Source organism: Triturus cristatus, chromosome 7 (genome assembly GCF_964204655.1).
Source record: "Triturus cristatus chromosome 7, aTriCri1.1, whole genome shotgun sequence".
NCBI classification, from domain to species: domain Eukaryota; kingdom Metazoa; phylum Chordata; class Amphibia; order Caudata; family Salamandridae; genus Triturus; species Triturus cristatus.
The window spans coordinates 41380014-41393481 of record NC_140590.1 but is presented as its reverse complement, the minus strand read 5'-3'; the positions used below and the strand labels follow the sequence as shown (position 1 = coordinate 41393481).

At 47.1% G+C, this 13468-nt stretch overlaps 1 protein-coding gene across 1 annotated transcript in view; it reads left to right on the top strand.

Moving 5' to 3' along the window:
* Positions 1-8088, top strand: part of TMEM145 (transmembrane protein 145) — a 325900-nt gene extending 317812 nt beyond the window's left edge. Inside the window, exon 15 of the mRNA XM_085615577.1 lies at positions 3681-8088. Within this exon, the coding sequence (XP_085471703.1) occupies positions 3681-3926 (246 nt within the window). The 3' untranslated portion in view covers positions 3927-8088. The remainder of the gene's footprint in view (positions 1-3680) is intronic.
* The last annotated feature ends 5380 nt before the right edge of the window (positions 8089-13468 follow it).

Sequence of the window (13468 nt, the reverse complement as noted above, 5' to 3'; positions counted from 1 at the left end):
TAATTTCCCCCACAAAAAACAATCCTGAGCTTCAGTTATGGATAAAGTCCATCACAGCCTTAAACTGCCCACCGACCATCGTAGAATCAGCCAGATCTCTGGGAGTAACCCTGGACTGCAATCTAAACATGCAAGATCACATCAACTCGATGGCCAAATCAGCCAGGTTCCACCTGAGCTACCTAAGGAAACTGAAACCCTTCCTCGACGCTCCTGACCTAAAAATGGCAGTCCAAGCACTTGTCATCTCTAAACTGGAATATGGCTGCTCCACTCTCTCTGGGTTACCCATGACCTCCATGGCACCTTTGAAAGCCTGCCTCAACGCGGCCGCCAGACTACTTTTCGGCACAAGGAAGTTCGACCACATTTCTCCACACCTGAAAGCTCTGAACTGGCTTCCTCTCGAGGACAGAATACAGCTGAAACTGGCTTGCATCACGCACAAGGTGCTATACGCAACCCCCCCGGCATATCTTGCACATGCACAGAAACTTGTGATATCTGGAGGAAGCAGAATCTTCCGGTCCGCTAGCGACCTCCTTCTCCAACCTGCAAGTTTTTTGGGGAAAAAAACGTACAATCGAGCCTTCTCCAGGGCCGCACCAAGAATATGGAACTCTCTCCCACCCGCCGTTAGAAGAATCCCTTCTCTGGCACGCTTGAAGAAGGAAGCCAAAACCTTCCTTATGGGTAAATTCCTTGTTTATCTTCAGCCATCAACCACCACTGGGACCCTGCTTTTGCCTCCCCCTGACTACCTAGTTTTTCCCTCCAAGATACCTGGGGCCCTGTTTTGTGTAATTATAAATATAAATTGTACATACATGTCCTCTATCCATCATATTTCCAGCACTGTGTGAATACTATGTGATGCTTAGCCTTTTGTATAACTCTTTGACTCCTGTAAAGCGCTCTGATACCCTAACGGGTCACGGTTATGAGGGAGGTGTTTCTGGTGCGTTGTAGTTCAGGTGTGATGATGGCGGCGGCCCTGTGGAAGATGTGCGGAGGGCAGGGGTCCGTGGGTGCTCAAGAGTGGATGCCTTTCATGGTTGATTCGGTGTCTTCTTTGGTGGCTGGTGTCCAGGCGGATATGGTGGGTTGACTGGCGTAGCTGGGGGATTGCGTTGATTCCGGTATCAGTTCCTTGAAGTTGTCGTAGAGGGACTTTATTTTTCATATGGAAGTAGGCGCTGAGCTTGTTGAAGAGGTCCTGGGAGGTGATGATGTCTGTGGCTTCCCTGGGGGGTTTAGTGAATTCTTAGATGATGTTGAAGAGTTCTTTCGAATTGCTGGAGTTGGTGGTGATCTTGTTTTGGATGAAGGTCCTTTTGGTTGATCTGATGAGTTGATGGTGTTCTGTCATGGCGTTCTTGTATGTGGTGCGGTCTTCCGAGGATTTGCTGTTTCACCAATTCTTCTAGAGACATCTGCAGGTGCGTCTGGAATCTTGGAGGTCAGTGGTGAACCAGGTCACCTTCCTAGAGCGCTGTCTGTTGTGTTTGCGAAGGAGTGCAAGTTCGTCTGCGCAGTTGGTGATCCATCTGTGAAGTTCTTTGGCGGCGAGGTTGGCGGCGGTCGAAGAGGAGGGGGCGTTGCGGGTTAGGGTGGAGTAGAGGTGCTTCTCGGTGACCTTGCTCCAGTTCCTTCGTGGAGGGCGGGGGAGGGTTTTGTGGGCGGTGGGTTTGTTGACGTGGAACTGAACGCAGTGGTGGTCCGCCCAGGGGTGCTGCAAGGTGTGGCTGAAGTGGACGCTGTTGCCTCCTGCGAAGATGGGGTCGAGGGTGTGTCCTGCCTTGTGGGTGGATGTGGTGATTAGCTGTCACAATCCGAGGTTGGCAAGGTTGTCCAGGAGGGTGAAGAGTTGTAGTCGTTGAGGTTGAGTAGGTGGAAGTTGAGGTCTCCGATGAGTATGTAGTCCGTGGAGTTGACGGCGTGGGGTGTGACGAGGTCGGTGATGGTGGTGTTGAAAGCTGTTCGAGGTCTGTGGGGCCTGCAGATGAGGGTACCACGTAGGGTGGTTCTAGGGCTGGTCCGGATCTGGAAGTGAAGGTGTTCAGTGGTGGGGGGAGTTGTTCATGGTGGAGGTGGAGAGTCGGAGGCTGCTCTTGTGTGCAATGGCGAGTCCTCCTCCTTGGCTGTTGGGGCGATCCTTCCTCTGGATCCTGTATCCGTTGGGGATGGCAGTGGCGATGTCAGGGGCAGCAGAGGCGTTGGTCCAGGTTTCTGTGAAGAAAGTGACATCTGGCGACAGGGTGTCGAGGAGGTCCCAGATCTCTACTGCCTGTCTGTGCAGAGAGTGTACGTTGAGGAGGATGCACTGTAGGGCTTCGGTGGTGTTGCCATCTGGCGTGGGGGCAGCGACTGTGGTGGAGCGGAGGGTGGTGAAGGATCAGCGGCAGTGGCGGCTGGAGAACTGGCTGTGGGTGGTGTTTGGCGTGGACAACTGGCAGTTGTTCCTTCCGGGGTTGAGAGCGAAGAGGGCGGCTGAGTTGTAGCGGCTGAAGGTCGGAGATCCAGGATCTCTGGCTCAGGTCACGGACGGCGCAAACGGGCTTGCCTTTGGCCCACCAGCAGCGCACCAGCGGCGCGGCCGCACTGCGGCCACCACTAAATAGGGAAGGGGGAGGGAAGCAGAGCTTAAAATTGGAATATGACCTATTGGGCCGGGGCTGAGGGTAGAGCTCTGGCGAGGAATGAGATGAGGGGGCTGAGACAGCGCCCTATCGCAGAGAACTGGAGAGAGATCTTAGAGGCATGGGAACACCCAGAACGCAATCACAGTGAGGAAGAGGGTAATGACGACACTGCTTAGGTAAGGGATGAGCAGGGTTGGAGAGGGAACATCTGGGCGACCACTACTGGGTAGGTTTAAAGATAGTTCACCAGCATAACTTGACCCCGGTACACTGAAAGACAAAGGCCAGACAAGGGTACTATTCTCACATATCATTTACTTCCCCCCAGTGTCGAAAGTGCACGATTAGAGGGCAGCACTGGCTTGGAACCTGACGTGAGACAATTGGCACCTTCCCACCTCTGCCCGTCCTATACTTCACGTACCCCGGACACTTAATGTGCATTACTGACACGACTACATAGCCTCGACCCTACCCCCTAGTTAATAAAATGAGTTAATCACACAAGTTACACATTTCACTTTCTTTTTCCCCTTTTTTTTTTTACAAACTACGAGATACATATCAGAGAACAACCTTCATACACTTACTTATAGAGCATGACTGACTGCTCCCCAACACTATACCAAGTAAAGCAAAAGCGAGCCATAAGATAGCACGAATCCAGGGCATACGCAGATCCCGGAAAACATTTGTACAGCTCCGCGATTTGAAACAGGGGATGGTGTACAGGGATGAACAGTAGCAAACGCAAGTCTAAATATGCCTTGAATGGGTTTTGCCTTTTGAGATATAATAAGCATTGGTATTGTTTATGCTCCTTATGGATATTGAACTAGATTTCAATAAAAATGTTTGAAGAAAAAAAAGCATGCTCTCGTGTGTGGGTTTTAAAGACATGACCAAACATACACTGACATTGGGGTGCAGTCCTCACCGCAAGCATAACTTGTGAAATGTCTTCATCTATCTATCCGTTTGGACCCTGGTCTTCTGAGTTTTTAAGGCTAATTAACTGTTATTTTGTTGTTCTTCCAGGGCTTCAAATCGTCAGCTGAGGAGACAACGGCCACTCTCCACTACACCCACCTAAACCCAAGTCCCACCTGTGTGATCACCACAACTACCACCACGTCTGAGCTGACGGGGCCTCCTTTGTTATTAAAGCCATCCAGTGGCGAGACGAGGCCACCCCCCTACCAGCTCCATGCCCCACAGGTCCACAGTCACAATGGCTTCCCTGAGTACTTTAGCATGCACACGGCCGGGACTCAGCCTATGTGAGCATTCCCTTCACCCTAGAAACTCACCACAGACTAACTCCATCAGCACCACTTTTCAGAGTACTTCAGCATGCATACCACTGAGTCTGGCCCATGTGAACATTCCCAGTGCCCCAGAACCCACACAGAGAGACCTTCATCAATATGAACTTTTCCTCCGGATGAAGGATCGTCAGAAACAGAAGGAGGATGAAAGAGACAGGCACAATGCCCCCAGCGGCTGTGTCAGCAGAAATTCTTCTTGGAGAGCCTGAATGTGCACATTGTCTGGACCATGTCCACATGAGCCATGTTCCATCTGGTACATGTGTTTCAAATGCACGGACATATTTGTGTATATAGATATACATATATATATATATAAAGAGAGAGAGAGTAGAAATGGAGGGTACCTCACATGGCGGTTCCAACAGCAGGTGCCCTGCTTGGGGTAACTGAGCATGCAGACTGCCAAAGCACCCCTTCTGAAGGGTTTCTCTGCCCCTCAAAAAAATACACTTCAGCTGAAGGGCTTGCCGGGATACCTAAGTATTTCATTACAAACTACTAGGACTAGCCTCTTTGATGAACATTCCTGCAGGACCATGGAGTGAGACTAGGACCTTCCCAACTGGACAATGCACCAGAGCTTTCGGAGAATGCTAGCAAGCATGCTACCTGGATGAAACATCTCTCTGCACAAAGGCCCAGTATAGGAACCATGATCAACCCATCTTACCAGCATTAGGGCTTCTGAAAGTCCTTCACATGCACATCACCTGCATGAACCATCTCTCTGTCTTAGGACCTTTCTAGGAGACCACACCTAGCTGGTCTACCAGCAGGAGGGCTTCTGAAAGTCCTCCACACGAGCATCACCTGCATGAACCATCTTTCTGCCTTAGGTCCATTCTGGGAGATCTCACCTGGCTGCTCTACCAGCAGGAGGGCTTCTGGAGGTCCTCAACATGCTCACCACCTGCATGACCCATCTCTCTGTCTTAGGACCATTCTAGGAGACCACACCTAGCTGGTCTACCAGCAGTAGGGCTTCTGGAGGTCCTCAACATGCTCACCACCTGCATGAATCATCTCTCTGCCTTAGGACCATTTTGGTAGACCTTAACTGGCTGCTCTACCAGTGGAAGAGTTTCTGGAGGTCCTCAGCGTGTGCATCACCTTCATGAACCTTCTCTCTCTCTTAGGACCATTATGAGAGACCTCATCTGGCCACTTTACCAGCTGGAGAGCTTCTGGAGGTCCTCAGCGTGTGCATCACCTTCATGAACCTTCTCTCTCTCTTAGGACCATTATGAGAGACCTCACCTGGTTGCTTTACCAGCTGGAGAGCTTCTGGAGCTCCTCAGCGTGCTCATCAACTGCATGAACTATCTATCTGTGTTAGGACCATTCTGGTAGACCTCACCTGGCTGCTCTACTAGCTGGAGGGCTTCTTGAGGTTCTTAACATGCTCATCACCTGCATGACCCATCTCTCTGTAGAAAGACCCTCTCAGCGAAGCCTAACCTGTGCGCTGTACCAGCATGGGTGCTTCTGGAGGTCCTCAGCATGTGTACCACCTGGGTGAATCATCTCTCTGCCTTAGGACCACTCTGGGACCCCCTCATCTGGCTCCTCTACCAGCAGCTGGGATTCCAGTGCATCATCACCTGGTGCACACCACCTGAGGAGTCAGTACCAACCAGCCTTCTCTCAATCCACCAAAAGGTAGATGGAAGCCTCCTGAACATCTCTCATGGGTGGGTCCGTTGCACCTCCAATGCACAGCTGGACTTTTACCTGCTTTCTTGGGAAGTCTGAGAGTTGAGTAGCCGAAGCTGCTATGAGGACCACCACCTTCTATTATTTTATGTGTCCCACTAAGTCCACCTGTTGCATGCGGTTAGATCGTGAGCTTCCTTGATTTGAATGGGGAGGGATCAGAGGGCTGCAGAGGAGATAGATTGTACAATTTTACTGGTTTGCAGAAAAGGGGCTGTAACTTTGTTAAAGTGACTGATGGAGATTGCAAAAAGAGCAAAGTGTGTGTGTTGACAAAACATATCAGTGTTTACGATGTGTAGAGAACACGTGAGTATAACGTACAAAAATGAAGAGCAGCTTTTTAAAAGACAAAGCATGCAGTTTTGTAGATATACTTTAACTGACAGAATTCATATATTGGTTGTTAGCTTTCGAGGCCAAAGAGCCCCCCCCCCCCACTCAATCACTGGAGAGAAATGTGTGGTCTTGACAGGTAGCAACCAAACGAGATAACCTAACAAACGTCTTATCTCTGCAAGTTGACATGTTGTTTACTTGTAGCCTGCTGATACAGCATCCCCTTACATTTCTGTGTGTAGGCTGTGAGCATGTATGAAGTGTGTTGTATTTATGTCTGTGTGTACACAAAGAGCACACATGTGCTTAGTCTATGCAGAGAATGTGATTGTGCAAGAATGTGATTTTGCAGATGTGATTGTGTCGGTGCAGACAATGTAAGGGAGTGCAGATAAATTAATTGTTCACAGACTGTAAGTGTGCATAGTTTGCAGAAAGTATGTTTTCTTGCTCGGTGTGCACATATTTCTGACTTCACACAATGTCAGCATGTTTAATGGGTGTAGATGGAATTTGTGAGTGTCCTCAGACTTTAGAAAGAATGGTGTTGAATAGAACGAATGTGTGTACAGTGGGTGAATACTTTGTGTATCCACTGAGAATGGGAGTGAGTGGACAGGTATGTGAGTTTACGTTGTATGTGCACAGAGAGAGTGCCTGTGCATGGTGTGTGTACAGCAGTGATACTTAAACGAGTGTTGTGGAGTTAACATACACTGAGGAGCCTCATGTCGTGGCTTAGCGTACTCTGAGGAGCCTCATGTTGGGTCTTAGTCTACTCTGAGGAGCCTCATGTCGGATCTTAGTGTACTCTGAAGAGCCTCATGTCGGGTCTTAGCGTACTCTGAAGAGCCTCATGTCAGGTCTTAGAGTACTCTGAAGAGCCTCATGTCGGGTCTTAGAGTACTCTGAAGAGCCTCATGTCGGGTCTTAGAGTACTCTGAAGAGTCTCGTGTCGGGTCTTAGCGTACTATGAAGAGCCTCATGTCGGGTCTTAGTGTACTCTGAAGAGCCTCATGTCAGGTCTTAGAGTACTCTGAAGAGTCTCGTGTCGGGTCTTAGTGTACTCTGAGGAGCCTCATGTTGGGTCTTAGTGTACTCTGAAAAGCCTCATGTCGGGTCTTAGCGTACTCTGAAGAGCCTCATGTCAGGTCTTAGAGTACTCCGAAGAGCCTCATGTCGGGTCTTAGAGTACCCTGAAGAGCCTCATGTCGGGTCTTAGAGTACTCTGAAGAATCTCGTGTCGGGTCTTAGCGTACTCTGAAGACCCTCATGTCGGGTCTTAGTGTACTCTGAGGAGCCTCATGTCGGGTCTTAGTGTACTCTGAAGAGCCTCATGTCGGGTCTTAGCGTACTCTGAAGACCCTCATGTTGGGTCTTAGTGTACTCTGAAGAGCCTCGTGTCAGGTCTTAGAGTACTCTGAAGAGCCTCATGTCGGGTCTTAGAGTACTCTGAAGAGTCTCGTGTCGGGGCTTAGCGTACTATGAAGAGCCTCATGTCGGATCTTAGCATACTATGAAGAGCCTCATGTCAGGTCTTAGAGTACTCTGAAGAGTCTCGTGTCGGGGCTTAGCGTACTATGAAGAGCCTCATGTCGGGTCTTAGCGTACTATGAAGAGCCTCATGTCGAGTCTTAGTGTACTCTGAAGAGCCTCATGTCGGGTCTTAGTGTACTCTGAAGAGCCTCATGTCGGGTCTTAGTGTACTCTGAAGAGCCTCATGTCGGGTCTTAGAGTATTCTGAGGAGCCTCATGTTGGGGCTTAGCGTATTCGAAGGAGCCTCATGTTGGGTCTTAGTGTACTTAGAGGAGTCTCATGTCGGGTCTCATGTTGACATGTTATGAAGGACTGAAGTAGGTTGACGAAGACTCTGCTCAAGCCGTTAATGCTACAACCTCCACAGGGTCCACAGACTGGTCTCCACTGTGCCATGTTAGCCTCAGCCCTGGGCTTCAGGAGGAGTCCTAAGACTTGTGACCTTCTTGCTTTGTTCATAAGATGAAAGACGAGTTACTGGGCTGAATGTTACTCAGTAATGAATAAATATTGCAGACTTTTCAAACTTGTGAGTGGTATGTTTGTTTACAAAAAGCTTGGAGTGAATCACCTATATATGTAGCACAGAAATATAATCAAAGTCTGCACAGCCACAAATATAGGAGAACGCCTTGTTGTACAGGATCTAGGATATCCTCTGAGTACGACTGGAAAGTTTGGTACCTGCTGATGAAACCATGTTCTGGGAGCTGCAGAGCTGTCCTCCCCTGCTCTTCAATCTGTAAATCTCAGATCTGACTTTGGAACTGGATACAGTTCATTCACATTCAGCAAACGCAGGGGAGGCCGATATCCAACCTGTTCTACGCCGATGACCTGGTTATGTTTAGCAAAACGAACATAGGTTTTCAACGTTAATCAAGAAGCCTGACGAATATTCCATGCAAAATGAATTAGAGATCTCGTAATATCATTCCTACAGAGAGGTCTCCATTTGGCTTATCATTATTGTGAGTAATTTCCTTAAAATGTCTTTCGGACGGTTTATTGTAAAACATTGAATATTAAACACACCTTTTCATCCTAAAAAAGGGATGCCATCCAATCAAGTAGGTCGAAGGAACAAACGTGCTCCTTGTAATCTGATGCTTCCAAAAGTATAACCGGACAACTTGCGTGATGTTCGATGAAACTCTGATGCAAGAGGTTCTGTGCAGCTGCACAGATATCCCATTAATCCAATACTCCATGTGCTGCTGCACATGCCATCCGGCCATCCCCAGAACAAACCTGGTCATGAGCCTCTAAGGGACCCATTAACTGGTTAAAATCAGGGACTGGACATGACGTATTGGAGAGGCATAAATCCATATCCCAATAGAAGGAGCACCGTCGACAGTAGAACACTGGTTGCACGCAAGTAAAGTAGGCAAAGCAAAAAGTTCATACATAACTCACTTTAAGCGTTGCTAATGGCAAGCATCCAAAAACTTGTTGCATTCAATCACGGTACAGTTGCAATTGGCCTGGTCTGTGCATTACCACAAGATGAGCAGCCATTGCGCAGCAGGAACAGCAGAAGCAGGATTCCACCAGCTAACACTAGTAATAAAAGGAATCTTCCGAAGACGCTGGAAAAAATAGAATGAATAAAAGCCGGTATTACTCCAAATATAATCTGAAAGGAAGTCACATGGGCGGATCCCACATGTTTAAAAAAATGTGAAAGGCCTTTAGTGTCAGGCGCATTAAATATTTGATGTATAAGCTCCCCAAAGTGAAGTGGGAGGTTAGTGTTCAGAAGTGGCTGAATCTAGCTAGATGTCCTAGCCACCTGTAACTAGAAGGTCTCTCGAGCTGAAGTGAGAGCCACTTCTTTTTGGAACAACAGCGCTTTGAGCCTGCTTAATTTTTTGAAATCTGTTTTCAAAGTCAGAATGGAAGGCCAAATGAAACTATCTACACTCCCATGTGGGGGCAGAAAAAGCACATTGCTACAACAAGTTACATGCAGTGAAACTGTTACTAAATACAGGATTCCTGCCCGTAAACCTTAGCAGTCTTGGTTGTTCAAAATAAGATAACTGTCGTTAGTAAGCAAGGTAAAAGCGGGAATTATTGACGGCACTGGGGTTCCTTTAAAAAACAAGCGAGATTAGGCTCTGATACATTATATGCGCCGTGCAACTTAATGTGTTTACAAACCAGGGAATGTCCTACTGTGGAATCGCAGTCCTCCCCTGTTAGAAAAATTTCCTTATCCTCCCGCTGACATCTGTGAGCGAAAGGTAGGGACCATAAGTCATGGAGAAATGCACTACCAAGTGGTTCAAAACGGCCAATCAGAAAATGTTACATGCATGATCTTAATTGAAACAGCGAAAAAGGGAGAGAGATAACCTCTTGAATTAACCAAACAGCAGAGTCTGTGTCCGCTACCGAGAACAGCAAGGGCTCCAATTGTTCAATATGCAACAGTGTATATGCAGCATCTTTCATGGACATAAATCTCTGTTTATCAGTTAGATTAAACGGTAGAAACAGAGCAGAAGCATTCAAATAATCCCAATGGATTTTCCCTATTTTGAGAGTCTGCAACATCCATGCAAACTGCATAACAGATCTTAATTGATTTTGACCATGATACAACACAGATACATCACTTTGAACAATATCAATAACAGATGAAACAATATTATCCAATGTATAAATACGTGATGAAAGTGTATTGATGCTATTGTCGACCACGGCAACAACTTTTTCCAAATTTGCTTGATCAATTTGGCGCAGACGAAGAACTGCCTCAATCTGGGAAAGTTTCAAAATTTCGTTGTAAGCACCATAAATAAATCTCATAGATCTAGGAGTCCTAGGTCCTCAGATAAAATCAGCCAAATTGATGTCACTCGACAAGAGAGTGAGGTGTTGTTTCACTGATGATAAGGTGGAATATTCCAACCACTGTTGGCATACTTTTCCCACTAAGTATGTGGTGACCAAATGTGTAAGTGGATAACGAGGATCCGGTCTAGTCTGTGTGAAACCAGGTGTTACATTATAATAACGCAATTGACATGCATTAGAATTTATTTGCCACACCACCCACCCGGATTAATCAATTTCAGAGACATTGAAAGTCTTATTTCGAAACAATGCCTGTAAAGCATTGATAGTATAATTCGTCTGAGCACGTCAATTTTCGTATTCCGCTAAGGATGGAATGGATGGGATTTTAAAATGTTTTATAGTGGCCAGGCCAAAACAAGTCGTTTGGTACACGTATCATTTAAAAATAAAATTTGAGTTGGGATCAGACAGGCACGATGTAATGCTTCAGGTCCCTGAACTTGCCATTGTTTAGTGCCCCAAATTGATTTTAACTCGATGGTCTCCTTCCAGTGATCATAATCCTGTGAGGCCAATTTATTCTTAAAAGAGCTGGAGTAAATCATTTTAATGTGGGTCAAGATAAATTTGGATTGTGATGACAATTGCAGTTTAAAGAAATAGGATTCCGGATTAGACGTGTCATAATTGGTAAAATAAGTGAACTTATCTCTAAGAGTCTTAGAACTCCCTTTGAAGGACTGGGTTATTCTTAAGACCCAGCGGTGCCAGGGAACAACACCTGAAACCTTCGTGGGTTACCTGTTCTGGCGTACCAAACACAGAGACACGGGACACTTCCAGCGACGTCAGAGATCAGTGTTTATTACTGCAGGGATACAGAGGTCACAAGAAGTACACAACGTGTAGGTTCTCGGAGACTGCTTCAAATTTGTAGAAGTGGGTCGCTCCTTTTATACACGTTTTTGCCATAGCACAGTATGGCGAACAAAGGTTACAACTCGGTTCCCACAATAAACTTCAAAAGGGTCGCATTCATGTTTCAGGAGGCCGGAACATAATTACAACAGTCCTGCCAGTTCCCAACTGTAAAAACATATTCCCTCCGCCATAAAAGCATTAAGGAAGGACAAAAAAACAGAATGCGGGGAAAGAACGAAGATGCACAACAGGTTAGAAAAGAGTGTTAGGGGCAATAAAGGAAACTCGATAGAGGGGTCAAAGACCTCGTGTCTAATGTATGCGTGACTGAAACAATAGACCGGAGCGGCAAGATGGGCCTTGAGCGGGGCCATCTGCCTCACTCGTGTCATTTCCCTCATCGTAAAAGTCACCTCAAAGAAACACGTGTCCTTCGTACTAGCTTGAAAGTTCCAGGGTCACGAAGCGGACAAAAAGCCCGTTCGCTGGCTACCTGAGGGCAAGAAACAAAATGGACGCTGTATCTAAAATGGAACCCGAGGGTTCGGATGAACGAGCCCAAAAATGAGACGAACCATACGTGGCTGCATAGCGAAACTTCGTACACCCACTATACTCGTCATTTGCGGTTCATAGATACCAAACTCATCCATATTCGTCACCACTCAGAAAGTGCCGTCCCGTCTCACACGGAACCTCAGACGCTCCTTTTGCCCTCATGTAGGCAAGCACTAGTCAAGATCGGAATCTATATCAATATTCATCAGATCGTTCAGCTGCTGCTGGAACATCATTCTATTCATCAATGTCTCCTTGGTAACAGATGGCCGCCTTATACACGTCGCAGCGCATAGGCCACATAAGGCAGGACCACACTGTACACAAAGACAACACGTAAACAGAAACGCTACAACAGCCCCTACGATCATCAGAATCTTCCAACCCCAGGTTGACATCAGGCCCCAAAACCATCCTAGGAGCGTCCAATTACCTTCGTCCACGTGTATGGACTCGGAAATCTTGTGCAACTTCGAGATGGCTTGATAAACAGTTGGAGCATTGTCAGGAATAAAAATGCAACAACTCGAATGGATAATTTTACACACACCCCCTCTATCTGCAAGAACAACGTCTAGAACCATACGGTTCTGCAACGTCATGAGTCTATCCGCCTGTAGTTCAGCTGTTAGATTACCAAGGGCATTTGCAGTAATATTAGCAGTTGATTCTACCACACGGGTCAACTGTCGCAGGTTCCTACTATTAACCATAGGTCCCCAAAACGGCAAGAAACCCTTAAAGAAGTCTCCTGCTTCTTGACCAGCAGTATCCTCTTTGCTAATGACGCCTCTCACAACTCTAGTTTTGTGGTAGTCCGAAGCAACTGTGAAGGTCGGAGATAAAAGATTCGCAATATAACAGGTACCCGAAAAATCGCGGGGTAACCATGTATATGCGCGTTCATAACACACAAAATAGGTGCCCTTAGCAGTCAGAAAAACAGGGGAGGAGAGCGTCGGTAGGACATACGTTTCAGTGCAGGCACTGTTCCCAAGTTGTGCTCTCGGATTTCGACCCAAACCCTGCAGGCAGAAATTTCCAAGGTGCGGTACAATCCATATTGGGGACGAGCTCTTAAGCTGTCTATCACCCACTGATGTACTATACTCAGTCTCACTCAGATCCTTATAAGCCTGCACTTCTTCATCTGGAATGAGTGATGCATCGAAAACATCTCTGTCCAGATCTGCTATGGCTATCGCCAAAGGCTTGTGGTACGGTCCAGGACCAAAGTTGACAGACCGTGGCTCTCGACTGGGGTAGGAATCTAGTGCAATGCGGAACATAGTTTGGAATGCTCGAGCTGAACCCTGGGAGCTGTATGGAAGGACCAGATACGGAATACCCCTATCCATGGTGTGTGGCATTAACCCACATACCCAACAATTGGTAGTATTCACCACCAACTGATGCTGATGTAGGAGTTGAACAAAGGAATTATTCATAAATTCCGCACGTCTAACCTGCTCATGTTGAGGCAAAGAATGAAAGGAATGTGGGGAGACAGTGGTGAGGGAACTTAGGTTAAGAGAAGAGGTAGGTGAAACAGAAGGCAAGAACAACGATACTCCGAAATACACTCCACCCACCAATAACATAGATACAGTTAGGAACAA